The sequence below is a fragment of the Enhydra lutris genome, unplaced genomic scaffold, assembly GCF_002288905.1.
Source record: "Enhydra lutris kenyoni isolate GAN:26980312 unplaced genomic scaffold, ASM228890v2 scaffoldscaffold24, whole genome shotgun sequence".
Classification (NCBI taxonomy): Eukaryota; Metazoa; Chordata; class Mammalia; order Carnivora; family Mustelidae; genus Enhydra; species Enhydra lutris.
The window spans coordinates 17,117,738-17,133,946 of NW_019154108.1; the positions used below are offsets into that span (position 1 = coordinate 17,117,738).

Here is a 16,209-nt window from a genome sequence, read left to right on the forward strand (position 1 = left end):
AGAGAGAGCACAAGCAGGGAGGAGAGGAAGAAGCAGGCTTCTTACTGGGCAGGGAGACTGACAGGTGATTCGATCCCAGGACCCTGGGATCATGACCTGAACCAAGGCAGATGCTTAACCAACTGAGCCACCCAGACGTCCCTCCATACACTTTTTTAATCTCAGGGCTCCTTTGCACTCTTCAGAATTACTGAAGACCCCAAAGAACTTGGACTGTACAATGGAATATTACTCAGGCATCAGAAAGGATGAATACCCAACTTTTGCATCAACATGGACAGAACTGGAGATTATGCTAAATGAAATAAGTCAAGCAGAGAAAGCCAATTATCATATGGTTTCACTTACTTGTGGAACATAAGGCATAGCATTGAGGACATTAGGAGAAGGATGGGAAAAATGAAGGGGGGGAGGGAAACAGAGGGGGAGTGAACCATGAGAGACTATGGACTCCGGGAAACAAACTGAAGGTTTTAGAGGGGAGGGGTGGGGGGGGAAGGGTGAGCCAAGTGATGGGTCTTAAGGAGGGCATGGATCATGGAGCACTGGGTGTAATATGCAAACAGTGAATAGTGTTAGTCACTGTATGGTGACTAACGTAACATTAAAAAAAAAAAAGAACTTAGATTGGCGTGGGTTATTTATCTATTGCCATTCACCATATTAGAATTTCAAACAGATGTTTAAAAAGTATTTATCAAGTAATCAAACATACTAAACTTGCTACATGTTAATATAATGTTTTTTGCAAAATAAAACTTCTAAAACAAACAAAAAAAAATTACCCTGTTTCACATGTTTGCAGATCTCTTTAATATCTATTTTAACAGACAGCTGGATTCTCATATCTCCTTCTACATTCAGTCTGTTGACATGTTTTGTTGAAGTATACAGGAAAATGCAGCCTCATATAGATAGACAGATGGAAAAGGGAGGAGTATTTTAATAGCCTGTTTAGTTAATTGTGGATATTCTTTTTTTGACCCCATACCAAAACTTAACAAAGTGGCAGTTTCTTAAAGGTTAGTTGCGATGTGGAACCTGAAACTGTATCAAAGACTTTTTCAACTCTTCATATATTACCATCCATTGTATTTTGAATGGATCCTTTACCTACCCATGTTTGATTTTATCACATATACTGGTCATCTGTAAAGTATTAGTTTGCTGAGTACCACAGGTCTTGAAAATGCTGACTCTTTTCATTAAACAATATCCCAAATCATATAATACCACCACCAATCTCATCAGAAAAAGTTAACTACTGGGAACCTGTAAGATAATAGGAGTTGATAGAAACTTTCCAAAATCCTGTTTTTTTAAAAAAGGGCTCTAATTTTATCATCTGCAATAAAACCTGTCAATTGTCTATTAAGTGACAGGTTCACTTTCTTCATTTTTGAGAAAATATCTCAAGTACTTTTTAGGTAATTTTCAAGTTTGAGAACATATGCAAGTCTTAATAGCCAGTTTGCCAGGCATACTTTCAAGTAAAAATGAGAGTCTGTGGAGGAAAAAAAAAAAAAAAAAAAAAAAACAACGAGCTATTTCAGCTAGCAACTCAATCACAAATTGCTTTTCCCAGAGACAACCATCTTATACCATAATATAGCAAAAGTGCTTTGCCATACTCTCAGTTTGTCACATAGAATAGTAAAATGTGTACAAAGGCTGGGGGAAAACATTTATGTGACATAACTGATCAATGTCTTTTTATCTAGAATATAATTTTTTAAAAATTCTCAAAACTGGGGTGCCTGGGTGGCTCAGTGGGTTGAGCCTCTGCCTTAGGCTCAGTCATGATCTCAGGGTCCTGGGATCAAGCCCCGCATCAGGCTCTCTGCTCAGCAGGGAGCCTGCTTCCCTCTCTCTCTCTGCCTGCCTCTCTGTCTACTTGTGATCTCTGTCAAATAAATAAATAAAATCTTTTTTAAAAAAAATTCTCAAAACGTAACAAGAAAAACCTAATTAAGAAATGGGAGGAGGGGGTGGTAAGAAATGAGCAAAAGATGTGAATAGTCACTTCACCAAAGACGACATATAGATGATAGTTAAGCACACAAGATGTCCAATACCGTTAGTTATTAGAAAAATGCAAATTAAATCCACAATGAGATACCACTACTAACTGAGAATGGTTTAAAATAAATGACTGACATCACCAAAGGGCTGACCAGGTAGTGGAGTAACTGGAACTCCTGTGCATTTCTAGTAGGAATACAAAATGGTACAACCACTTTGGAAAATAACATGCCTTTCTTAAATTAAACAGGTTTATCGGGGTGCCTGGTAAGCAAAGGTAGTTAAGCCTCTGCCTTTGGCTCGGATCATGATCCCAGGGTCCTGGGATCGAGCCCCGCATCAGGCTCCCTGCTCTGCGGGAGGCCTGCTTTTTCCTCTCCCACTACCCTTGCTTGTGTTCCCTCTCTCTGTCAAATAAATAAATAAAATCTTAAAAAGCAAACAAACAAACATGTTTATCATATGACCCAACAATCTCACTTCTAGGTAACATGAAAACGTACATTCACACAACCACCTGGAAATTCTTACCGTAGCTTTAGTCATAATTGTCAAAAATTGAAAACCGCCACCCCTCAAGCAATAGCAACTGACCTGACAAGACCTCCAGCCAGCCCAGACCACCCAGACCAGTTTGAGTGTAAGCCCCAACTCAAGCCTGTGCAGACAGATCATGGAGTGACTTCTAGAATGACCGACAACTACCTTTACCGCATTATAATATTAAATTCTCCACCCAAAGAGGAACATAGGCCTCATTTACCTACCATACAATGTACACACAGGCATGTTTCCTGAAGGCACATGTGCGACCTTCCACCCACCTCTACATATGACAAGCTTCCCCTTTTTAAATAATCATCCTAATCCTAAATGAAAGGAACCCATCTACACTTGCTCAGGGAATCACAGCTTTGAAAGTTATTCCCTGTGATCTCCTTATTTGCTGCAAATAAAGTTTCCTTTGTGCAACAACTCACCTGGCACAGTATTTTTTTATTTAATTTTATTTAAATTCAATTAATTAACATACAGTGTATTATTAGTTTCAGGGGTAGAGTTCAGTGATTCATCAGTTGTATAGAACACCCAGTGCTCGTTACACCACCTGGTATAGTTTTATCTGTGACTCACCAAGGGGCAAACTCACATTAGTTCGGCTACAATGGGACACAGAGAAACCTTTAGGGGGGATGGGTCTGTCCTATATCTTATTTGTGGAGGTGGTGATTGCACACAACTGTATCCATTTGTCAAATTGTGAAGAAATGTACACTAAAAATTAAGATCAATTTTATGGTAGGCAAATTAGAACTTTAAAATCTGGATGGTTCCGTTGTTAAGCACCTGCCTTCAGCTCAGGTCATGATTCCAAGGTCCTGGGATCGAGCCCCACATCAGGCTCCCTGCTCAGTGAAGAAGCCTGCTTCTCCCTCTCCCACTCCCCCTGCTTGTGTTTCTGCTCTTCCTATCTCTTTCTCTGTCAAATAAATAAATAAAATTTAAAAAAAAATGGAAGTGTCTTTAAGGATCAAGATTTGATACAATTAATAATTTTTAATATTTCAATGAAGAACATTTTTAAGGGAATATACCTTTTTTTCTTTTTCACTGCAAGGGAGGAACACAGTAACTACTAGTACAGTTTGGTGCCACTGCCTTGACCTAGACTAAGGCAGGGCAGTTTTACCTGCCACATTTTTTTGCATCATTGGTGTAAATGTCAGTACAATGGAAAAAGCAAATGACATCTGAGTTATTATGAGAAGCGTTTTAGGTTAAGGGAGTCTTCCGTGAAAGGGCCAAGAACCCCTTGAGATCCAAGGACCACACTTCCATAACTGCAACTCCTAAGACACTGATAGTCAGACTTGATGGGGAGGAGGGGGCACACAGACGGAGTCAATTCTAGTAGCACGGAGTGAAATCAAGGAGTCCTTAAGCATGTTCTGAAGAAGACGTCAAAGAAATGGCAGGAATCAGATAAATGCCACAAAGCAATCCCAGGATAACATTCAACACCCACAGGCCTGGCCAGTGACCTGGCTTATTCTACTCTCAATCTCTTATTTTTTCAAGAGGTTTTCAGTTAGTGACACAAGAAAGGGAAAGTGGTGATTATTTTGCAGTTCTAAGACAAACGTTTCAAGGAATTACAAAGGTGAAAACTATCAATTGTTCAAGTCTTGAAGAGCCAGAACCTGTAATGTGTCATGGAATTTTATTTTAACAGCAGCTTGTGGGGTCCCTCAAAGTTTAAAACACCTCCCAATTTCATTTCAGTTTAGTGCTAGCCTGAAAAAAGAAGGCATGAAAGGAGAGTAGAAAACATCATGCGTCACAAACAAATCCTTTTTTAAGCCAGATATTTATGGTAACCAGAATTTTCAAGAGAACTTGGGATTACTGGTCAGTTTCAAGAGCCCCCAAGCCACACCTAATGTGTGAGACTCTAGTGAGACAACTCATTCAATTAGGAACCATTTGTAAATATCTGGAACTAAATATTTACAATCACTAGGCATTCCAAGGAAATCAATCAGGACAGGGGAAAACAACAACAAAAAGAGGAGTATATAATAGCGTGATCTGTTTGAGATTTGTGAGGGTTTTAACAAGGGAAGGAGAAGAGCCCACTGAGTTTTCTTCACACTACTCTCTCAGGAAGGGCAACGGAGTCATTTCTCTAAGAAGTGGCGGGTTAGGCAGCCCCCCATCTTCCCGCCCACGTATATGCCCAGCATGGGCTGCTCTGCACAGCCCATGTGAGCCCAGCACCCTGACCAGACAGCAGCAGTGGCTGACTCCTTGGGCAACAGAGATCCAATTTTGTGTAGTCTCCAGAAAGGTTAAAATCACAAAACACTGCTTTCCTTTTCCTGTGAAGTGCGGTTTACTTATTTGAGGTTTTTCTTTCAACTGTGTGAAGGGAATGACTGAAGTCTGATGCCCAGAACTTTCCATGAGGGGCCAGGGATACCATGACTTTCTGGATCTCTTTGGCTGAGCAAACTTCTAGGTTAACCATCTGCTCACCGACAGCTCTGGGAATCCTATCTGGCACCATGTCACCAAAAACTTGCTGACTGCTTTCCTAGAAGTACAGGGTTAGCACCTGACCCAGAGAAGGTCCCCACAACAGTCAAACAGATTTTCTGCTGCCACATCTACTACAGATGTTTCCAAAGTCATTTCTGTCTTACCCAGTTCATGGGCAACAGGAGTCACAGTGTTGGAAAATGCCAGGGACGAAGATCTTCCACCTTGCTGTCTACCAAATGGTCTATCAAAATCAAGGAACCTGTCATATCCTCATGGGTTAAACTCCATGAACACCAGAATGAAGGTCCCTCACTGCAGTCCACATCAATGCCCAGAGAGCTAATGCCAGGCAACTGTCAAAAGTGAAAACACAGTCCACATCTTTGAAGAATCTTTTGGACCAAAATGAAGTCATCAAAGCTTTCAAAACCAGATTCTTCCACTCATTACACATAAAAAGTTGACACTGTCAGAACTAACCTAGTTTGTTTCCAAAGCCAAACACTAACCCTCTGTCATTGCTAGCTGAGCCTCTCCCGTACAACATTCTAGTCTGTTCCACCATGGGGAAGGGCCCAATATCCCAACCAACCTCTAGGAATAAAGGCAATACATCTAGATGTCCATAAAAATCACCAAGTTTTCTTCTCTAGATCTTGCCAAGTTTCTCAGAAAAGTTGGAGGAAGGAGTATCTCAGCCATTAGGGAGCTTTGATTTTGCAGAATCCGCCATTCGGCTACGCCAACAAGTTGCAGAGTAATTGTAGCTGCAACCTCCGTTAGCCTTCTAATTTCTCCTTTCTTCTTTCACCATGCTGACAGACTCCAAATTGGCGTCTGTTCCAGTTCCTGTGGCTATATAACAACCATCCCAAAACTTAGTGGGAGTAAAACAAGCATTTATTATGCTCATGGATTCTGCAGGTCAGGAAACCAGATGGCTGGTCCCTGCTCCACAGTGTCTGGGGCTGCAAAAACATGGGCTCCCCAGTGGGGACTCTGTGTCTCTGCACATGATCTCCCTAGCAGAGCAGCTGCAGTATAGCTGGACTTCTCACACGTTCGCTCCGGACACCCCTACCTTCCGTCCTGAGTCAGGAAGAAGCAGGTAGAAGCTGTACGGGCTTGGCTGTCTTTTAGGACTTAAGCTTCGGGAGCCAAGCAGTGTCCTCTCTGCCTCATTCTGTCAGGGGAGGCAGTCAGGTCCCAGGGAAAGGAACTAGGATCCCAGCTTGGTAGGAGAATGTCAGCTTCATAATTTCAGAAAAGCAAACGGGGCAGGATATATACTGGGGTGGCCACCTGTAGAAAAAGACAATCGGCCACAAGACCAGTATCTGGGGCAGGCAGCTCTCGTTCTACACAACTCTACTGAGAGGTTCCTGTTTCATCAATATACTGAGAGGCTAAGAAAGGCAGATGGTGTCCATTCTAGTAATGAAATCTGAAAAACTCAGGCTCTGCGAGCCTCTGTAACCATATCCCCCTCCTGCCCCATATCCTACCAACCTCCTTCCACCAGCAATCCCTCGTGCTAGGTAAGGGAGGAGCTCTTGTTGCTGCTTGGCTTCCGTACTCACATCTTCTGTATTTGAGGGGAAAACCACACACACTCCTTTCACTTGACCTCACTGTCATTTCTGAATTCAACTGTACTGTGATACCTTTTGCAATTACTCTTGTGGGGGAAAAACTGACTCTACTTAGTTACCTACGGTTATATACAGTTTTGACCTCAATTTGCTGCTGCTTCCACAACCCCCCTGGGATAGTACCACTACTATCAACGACACCGCAGGTCAAAGTCATGACTGGCTTGAACTCGTCTTCACTTTCACTGTACTTGCCACTATAGCCTTCATAGCTGTTTTCTTGAAACTCTCACTTCCTTTGTTTTTGTGACATTGTGCTCTTTTAGTTTCTAGCAGTTTTCTCTTTCCTTTTCTTCCACTTGGTCCTAGTGTTTCTCAGCACTTTTTAGAACTTCTAGGTGCTCATCAATACTCAGAGGTTCAAATGATCCCTTTCAGCTGAAAACTCCCCAACAGCATTAACAACCCCAGTCACTCACCCAGGATTAACTCCTAGATTTTTGGTTGCCTGAAGGACCATTTCATTTGCCTAAAACCAAACTGATCTTATCCCGCCTACAAATAAATAAATAAAAAGCAAGCATTCAAACAAAAAGATAAAGCAGGAAAAAAAAGTCTGCTTCCTTCTCTAACTTCCCCTTTTCAGTCAACAGCGCCTCTATCTTCCAAGATTTCAAACTTGTCTAGACACTCTTCCTCTTCTCACCTTGCACAACTTCTACTTAAGTGCAGTCACTGGATTTTAGATCTGGAAGAAACCTTCAAGATAACTAGTCTGCACTCGCTAAACACACAGAACTGGGCCCAGGCATCTCAGCTGCTCGCGTCATACGCTTCTGACCCTGACTATGAGGTGCCTTCCAGTACCAAGACTACTCAATCCCATCTTTGCTAAGCCTTCGGACAAATCTATTTTCTTTGTGGAATCAGAAGACCTGGGTCTGAACCCTTAACAGCTGTTTGCCCATAGGCAAGTAAACAGTAACTGCTAGTTAAAACTGCCTCCTGATTAAGAACTTACAATAGGAAACAGATTAAATTTAAACTCCTCAGCTGGGTATTCCACATCTTCCTCCCCCAAACTGGCCGACTTTAATATCCAACCTGATTTTTTTCACTAAAACAAAATCTGTGTCAGTTGGCATGTCTCCTTCCCATCCTCCTCTTTCTCATTTCTGGCTCTAGACCTCTGCTGGCTGCTTCCCCAGCAAAGAAAGAGTCCCTACATCTCTGCAAATGAAAAGCACACATTTCCTTTATGGGCTAGAATGAGACCCTCTACTTGCTTCACTAAAATGTCCTTGACCAACAGTCCTACTGGGGTCTTTCCTTTTTTCAAGTCTCCATAACATCTCAATTCTACTCTGAAATCTTACACACAATGCACATTGTCTTTTGCCTACACTCTGCATATCTGCATAGTGTTGTCCAACTAGACTACAATTTCAGCCAAATATAGTATTAGGCATTCAATAAACTTAAAACAAATGTGTGCAAAGTCTTTATGGTGAAACATCTGATTCTGATTTTAAAACGCAGAATGTGAGATCTCACTTACATTCATTGCATTACACTAAGATTTCCTTGCAAGCAAGTGATTTCTTTTTCAGTGATTATACCAATAAATAGTTCTCTCAACAATGTGAATAAAATGCACAATGCTCACCTTCAAGAAACTCACAATCTAGAGTTAAGAAGGCAGCACATACAGACAAATGCCAGTTAAAGAATACAACATAACAGGGGCATCTGGGTGGCTCAGTGGGTTAAAGCCTCTGCCTTCGGCTCAGGTCATGATCCCAGGGTCCTGGGATTGAGCCCCACATTGGGCTCTCTGCTTAGGGGGGAGCCTGCTTCCTCCTCTCTCTCTGCCTACTTGCAATCTCTGTTTGTCAAATAAATAAATAAAATCTTTAAAAAAAAAAAAAAAAGAATACAACATAACATACACCATATTGCTCATCTGCTTACTCAGGCCATTATTTCAACATTGATCCACAGCCAAGAACCTGGAAATGATCCTTACTCAGGCACACAAAGCCTCCAAAACAAAATACTAAAGAGCCACAACATTCATGCCTTTTACCTACAGGAGAGACTCACTTGGTACCAAGAGACTCTCATACTCGAATGCTCAATTTTGTGGTTTTCTAGGTCAGTTAAATTAGAAGTTGCAAATTCTAAAAAGTTGCCAACAAGACAGGGAAAAATACAGAACCCAAAACTCAAAATGTATGTATTCATCAAACAAGCACCACGTGAGTCCCTAACAAAATACAAAGATGAAAACAACAGGATTCAAACATGGCATTTTTCTCTTTGAGAATGAGTAATGATTTCTTAAAATGAGAATCCCAGGACTCTTAAGAGATCAGGGGAAATGGATGGGGGTTGGGGAGAGAGTGGAGATAGGGTATATTCTGGAGGGCAATCTGGTAATACGCATCGGAAACTTTGAAAATGTGCTTACTCTTTGAATTAGCAATTCTGCCGCAGGAATACAGGCTCTGGAAATAATCAGAAGCAGCAGTAAAGACCTGTCAGGCATTCATTCTCCTTGCCATTACTGCACTTATAATAGTGAAAAACTAGAAACATCCTGTCATCCTCGGTAATCATTTATATTACATTTATATGGCAAAATACAACGTAGTCATCAAAAGCCCTCCCCACTGAAGACATTTTAAGGATATAAAAAAATACGGATGGCCCTCCTGTCCCCTTTCTGCCATCTTTCAGTGCCGCCATAATGTGCACACGAATGTCCTGGCAGAGTCTCTCAAGAGCATCAGCCACGCTGAGAAGAGGCAAACGCCAGGTTCTTACTAGGCCATGCTCCAAAGTCCTCGTCCCGTCTCTAACTGTGATGATGAAGCAGGGTTCCACTGGCGAATGTGAAGTCACTGGAGATCAGAGAGCTGGGAAAATTGCTGTGAACCCCACAGGCAGGTTAAACATGTGTGGAGCGATCAGCCCCAGATGTGATGTACTCAAAGATCTAGAAAAATGGCAGAATAATCTGCTCCCATACCACTAGCTTGGTTTCATCATATGGACAATCTCTGGGATCAACCAACCTCTCACGAGTGGCCTCATGGACCACGAAGAAGCAAGATAAAAACACACAGGAGGGAAAATCCCAGGATCCTTTTTCTAGGGATATAATACATATGTGTAAATAAGATGCCTCAAAAGAAAAAAATATACAGGTGAAAAGATTATAATACAGTATGATCCCAATTTCTAAAACAATTATTCAATAATAATAATATACACATATATAAATCCTGGCCTTTCTGCTTATAAGTGTATATAAGCCTGAAGTTTGTTTTGTTCTGTTTTTAACTAAGTTTCATTTTCTTCATTTGTAAAATGATAATAATAGTACCAGTACTTACTTTGTAAGGACTAAGAAGATAATTACTGTTAGGTTCTTAGCACAGTGCCTAATACATAGTAAGAGATCAAAAACTGGTGAAAAATATTGCCTATAACTATTTTTTTAAAGGATTTTATTTATTTATTTGACAGACAGAGATTACAAGTAGGCAGAGAGGCAGACAGAGAGAAAGGAGGAAGCAGGCTCCCTGCCAAGCAGAAAGCCCAATGTGGGGCTCGATCCCAGGTCCCTGGGACCATGACCTGAGCCAAGGCAGAGGCTTGAACCCACTGAGCTACCCAGGCGCCCCCTGCCTATAACTATTAATAGAAGTTAAGATCAAAAACACACAAAAATTTTAACAAATTATTTCTGGATGGTGGCATTTCAAGAAATTTTTATTCTTCTTTTTATATTTTTGTTTCCTAGATTTTCTAAAATAAGCATATATTAGTTTAACATTAGTTTAAATGTTACTCAAAAACCAGTAAGACGTGGTCTTTCCTCTCAGAAAGGGCACCTTATTTGGCTGGAAACACAGAAACAGACTTTTTTTTTTTTTTTAAGATTTTATTTATTTATTTGACAGAGAGAGAGGGAGAGATCACAAGTAGTCAGAGAGGCAGGCAGAGAGAGAGAGTGGGAAGCAGGCTCCCTGCTGAACAGAGAGAGAGCCTGATGCGGGGATTGATCCCAGGACCCTGAGACCCAGAGCTGAGCTGAAGGCAGAGGCTTAACCCACAGAGCCACCCCGGCGCCCCAGAAACAGACAGTTAAAAGAGAATGTTTACTGGGCATTTAACATGTGCCCCCAACTGCTAGGCCATTTACATGTATTAACTCACTTTATCCTTATAACCAATAAAGCAGGTATTGTTAAGGCAATTTTGTACAGTGCTAAGCCACTTTGTAAAAACAGGTTCAAAGAGGAGAATTCAATAGCCAAAGTTACACCAAGTAATTGAAAGGTGTGATCCCAACATTGGGTCAGCTCGATTACCAAAAAACAGTTTTTTCACCAAACTTCACTGCCTCCTGAAGTCAGATAAAAAGAAAAATTACACCCAGAATCCATTTTCCTTTCTCTTTACCCCCCTTTACTCTTACAGAACTTATCACCACCTGACATACCACGTTATTGGTCTGTTTCCTGTCCCTAGAATGTAGTCTCCGTAAAAATGGGATTTTGTTTGCTCTCTGCTGTACCCTCAGCTCCCAGCACACAAAAACAGACACTCCATAAGGGTGTTAGAATAAAGGATTCTGAATAGAGACGTGACCTAATCGTGTCTCTGTGGACACATCTGGTAGCAGCGCAAAGCTTGCTGAAGAAGTTGCTTGCAGACGTCCAGGTGGGAGAGAACAAGGACAAGCACTACGGTAGAAGAACCATAAATAGGGAGGGAGAAGAGATTCCAGAAGTATCCAAGGGATGGCCCTGATAGGACATGATGACCAAGTAGATGTGGGATTGAAGGAGAATGGGGAGTCAGGAGTGGAGAGCTAAAAGGAGGAAGATCTGGTCAGGCATCTGTAGGGAGGGAAGAGAGTGGGACCAGAGTGACCAGATGTGCTCAGATACACGGGCAATACCTGATGCAGGGGGAATAACGAAGCTGCCCCAGTGATAGCACATGGACAGGATCCACCTAAGAGGCTACGAGCGAAGGGCAGGGGGAGGTGATTCAGGAGAGCCTGGAGTTTCAGACACTGAGTTCTGGTGCGATAAACACCACTGGGAATGTCTAGGCCAGGTTGGGGCCCCACATGCCCTGAGAGCTCAGCTGCCCCACTGTGGTGGTTTTCTCCTCTGTGTCCTGGGATTCTGCTCTGAATGGGACACTGATCGCGTCAAACCCTCACAAACCTAGCCCAAACATCTGGGCATTAAGAACTGCATATTTCAATTAACACAGCTTTCCAACTGGTCCCCTTTTAAATCTCTCCTCACATGGATGTCTCCAACAGTACTACCAGATCAATATTCCCCAAAACCCTCATGTCATTCCATTTCCCAGATTGAAAAATCTCCAATGGCTTCAAAATGAGACTGTCCTTGACCCTATTCTACCTGTACTGTGAAGTTTTAACAGTGTGAGTAGAACCAGGCAGTTCGAATTTGAATCTTGGGTCTACCATTTCTTAGCTGTGTGACTCCAGGCAAATAACCCCTCTGGGCTCCCTCAGTTCCTCATCTCTAAATGTGGGTGGTACCCACATCACAGAGCTCTTCCTATAAGTGAAAATGTTTATAAAGTCCTTACTTAGCTCAAATGCCTGGACAGGAGCTGCATCCTTTAAATGTTGCCTATTACTATTACTTCCCTAAATAAACTTCCTATAGCACCCGGGATACACTCCTTGATCATTTCTAATACACAATGCCCATCTCAGGGCAACTGCTGGCGGTGTTCCCACCCAGGAACCACTACTCCTCAACCACCAACACCACCACCACCACCACCACGAGTATTTATTTAACATTTATACCATATATTCAAGGTGCTGGGCTGGAAATACAGGAAAAATAAACAGCCCCAAACCCTCAGAGCTCATAGTCTAATAATGAAAGACAGCCAGAGGAAGAGGTGTAATAACGTGTTACAAGTGCCAAGGGAAGCACTTCCTGGAGGCAATGCAGTTGCTTACACTGATCTTCAAAGCTTAGTGGGTGAACCAGGCAGAGTGGGTGTACGTGGAGTAAGAGCAGCCAGGACTGTGGTTGTAATCACTAAGTCTGACCTTGCTGGAGCTCTGAGCTGAGAAAAGGCAGGCTGGCTGGAGGGTAAAGGACGGCTGCATCATGGTGGTCATGAAGAGTTTGGACTTTAAACAGGCAGCCACGAAATGATGTTAAGTGCGGAACCCCTGCTTGGGTTCTAGAAGAGCTACACCTCTTCTACCCACCATGGGCTCCACACATAACTGTGGATCGCCTACAATGCACTGGTGTGACTGAGGAACTAATTTTTTAATTTCAATTAACTTACATTTAAAAACTGACATGCAACTCAGTTACTGGAAAATTTTTAAGTATGTCTGGGATGTTTGGGTATGTGAATCTACTCTTTCAACTGTAAATTCAATATACTCTAAATATAGAGCAAATACTCCTGATGAAAATTTAGTGTCCAAATTGAGATGTTCTATATGTGTAAAATATACTCCAAATTTGAAAACATAGTACAGAAAAATTAAAATATCCTATTATAATCTTCATATTAGCCATCTGCTGAAATATTTTGAATACATTAAGGATGAAATTAAAATTAATTTCACTAGTTTCTTTTTACTTTTTTTTTTTTTTTTTTTTGAAGTGAGCTCTACACCCACTGTGGGGCTTGAACTCATGCCATGGAGCTCAAGAGTCACATGCTCCACCAACTAAGCCAGCCAAATGCCCCTCTTTTTACTTTTTAAGATGGCTACTAGGGCGTGCCTGGGTGGCTCAGCGGGTTAAGCCTCTGCCTTCAGCTCAGGTCATGATCTCAGAGTCCTGAGATCAAACCCCACATCGGGCTCTCTGCTCCGCAGGAAGCCTGTTTCCGCCTGCCTCTCTGTCTGTCAAATAAATAAATAAATAAATAAGATGGCTACTAGGAAAATGGCATATATGGCTCACATTATATTTTAGATAGCACTAACCCAAAAGAACCAAAGGCAGATGACTAGAAGCAGGCAAACCAAATAAGAGACTCTTTAATAAGAGTCCAGATGAGACACAGGCCTGAATTATCTCAATTCTACCCATCTTCATAACCTAATTCAAGACCTACTACTACTTCTAAAAGCTTTTCCAATCATAACCAATTCTAATGAGTTGCTTTTCTCAGAACTACTGGGGCAGTTAATCTTCTGTAACATTTGTTTTAGCACTCAATTTATCACCTGTCATTTCTACTTAATTTTGGGGTGAGTTGTTTCTCAGAACCAACAGCTGCTAGGCTAAGGGCCAAAACGTAGGCATCTAATTTTCCACTTTGTGCGATGCATTTTCAATACTTCCAATAAACAGAGATACACAGTTCCCCAAATATTCTGTCACAATCTGGATACACCCTTGTGGCTAACTTTACCTTCTATGGCAGAAGGTAACACCAATCTCTTCCTTCAGACACCTTAAGGACACAAGCTAAAATGATAAAAAAGTCAACCAAGAATCCAGGCCAATGTTCCGATACAGCAGTGATATCTCATCAGTAAGCAAGCACTGATAGACTCTACAGGATACTATCAGGGGAAAAAAAAGCCAAGATGGTGCCGCAATTTAGCATTTTCACAGATTCCATTAAAAATCAAACAAACAAAAAATTTCTGATTATCCCTGGTTTCCACTGCCAGAGATGATAACCTTTGCAACCTGAGCATTAAGAACTTTCATTCGAGGGAAAGACACATGGCTTTAACATTTAAAAATTAACCCCTAAACTAATCCTTCTAACAAATAACACATTTTCCAGGTACAGAGCCACATATTACTAATCAAACTGCAACTCAGCATTTTTCCATCTACCTTTAAGTAGGATGAAGAAAGAGACCTTTAAGGAAAATGTTAAGAAATACATATTTTACTGTATCATGGATAACAAAGTACTTCACCTAAAGTACCATGTAAATTTTCTTAGATGAATCCTTAAAAAACACAAACACTCAAGCAACTGGTCAGCATTAATAAGAAGCTAGCAGCAACTAGTTGGAAGCAAAGGGACACTTTGTGGTTATTAGCCCTGATCTGGGAACTATGGAGTTGTCAGACTTTATTATGTCTGACATTTAAAACATAAAGCTGACAAGTTACAACAGCATGAAAATCGACCTTTTTTTTTTTTTTTTTGGATTTGTTTAATGGCTACAAAGATAATATAACAAAGTACAAATAAAGTTTCTATCTCCAAACAATCGAGCAATCAAAGATGGAGTCAGGACAGCTCCTCGGAAAAAAATAAGTTAAGGCAGTTCTGTTCTGAAAGGCTGGATAAGAAATGGGGGAAACCTGTCAAAGAGCCTGGATGAAATCAGGGAATTAAAAAGAAAGCACTCACTTCCTTTAGCACTGTGGGAAAATCCCAGTTGCTAATAGAAAGCTGAGGAAAGTTTAGTTTGGCTGATTTCATTTTGTTTTCCTTCCAACATCACCGCCGAGTTCGAACGACTGCTTTCCTCCCCTCACATTACTCAGTAAAAACGCCCCCACTGAATTGAGTTGTCTTCCGGAGCCCTGCTCCCCCGCAGCCCAGCCTGCAAACGTGCTCAGACGCCTCTGGGCGTGTTGTGGTCTCACCACTCTGCGGGCCGGCGCTCCAAACTCAATGGACAATGGGAGCTCACCCCCATCAACGCCAACTACAAAGCTCAGGAGGGCCATTTCCCTTTTCCTGCCCAGATGCTGTTTTCCCTCCTTCGAAGTAGGGCCCCGTGCTCCACTAGAGCCCCAGTGTGGGCTGGGACGCGTGTTCCCCTCCCCACCTGCAGAGCTGCTGATCCCCTCGCACCCCAAGTAAGTTGCATCTCCGCGCACAGCCCAAAAGGGATCCCCTTCCCCAGGGGCTTGGTTGGGGGTACGGTTTTCACAGTCCAGGTAGGACGGAGAGGGGAGGTCTTTGGACGCTTGCTCATGGCCCTGCAAGCTAAGCCGTCCTCACTGTCCCCTCCCTAGCCTCCACTTGTCTCCCCTCCCCCTCCAGAGAGAAGAGCGGGGAGGTGCGGGCTGGCAGCACGGCCACCTCCTCCACCAGTGGAGCCCACGGGGACACTCACCCTTTCACCACAAAGAAGGGGTCCTCCATGGACATGGCGTCCCGGAGCCCGGCTGCCTCACGCCCGCTCCGCGCACAGGGCGCCCGCGCCCTCCGAGCCTCCTCCTGCCCACCCCACCGGTCTGCCGCAGCCGCCGGGGCCTCGGCCCGAGGAACCCAGAGCAGCTGGCGCGCGCAGGCGGGGGCGCACGGGACCGCCGCCGGTCCAGCACTCGGTGGCCCCGCAGACCGAACCCCCGACTCTGACGCCGGCCCCCGCGCCCGCCTCCTCCCCCGGCTCCTCCCCGCGCGTCTGGCCGGCTTGACCCCGCCCCCAGCCCCGCGGCCGCGGCCAACCACAGACGCGGCCCGCTGCACCACTTCCGTACCCGCTCTCACGTGACCAAGGCCAGCCCCGCCCCCCCCGTCGGCGGGCCTT

General features: G+C 43.1%; 1 protein-coding gene across 1 annotated transcript in view; it reads right to left on the reverse strand.

The window, feature by feature from the left end:
• The window catches only part of LOC111150879 (syntaxin 6), a 47,957-nt gene extending 32,006 nt beyond the window's left edge, over positions 1-15,951 (reverse strand). The window contains exon 1 of the mRNA XM_022508547.1: positions 15,793-15,951. Coding sequence (XP_022364255.1) covers positions 15,793-15,827 — 35 coding nt within the window. The 5' untranslated portion in view covers positions 15,828-15,951. The remainder of the gene's footprint in view (positions 1-15,792) is intronic.
• Positions 15,952-16,209: the final 258 nt, after the last annotated feature.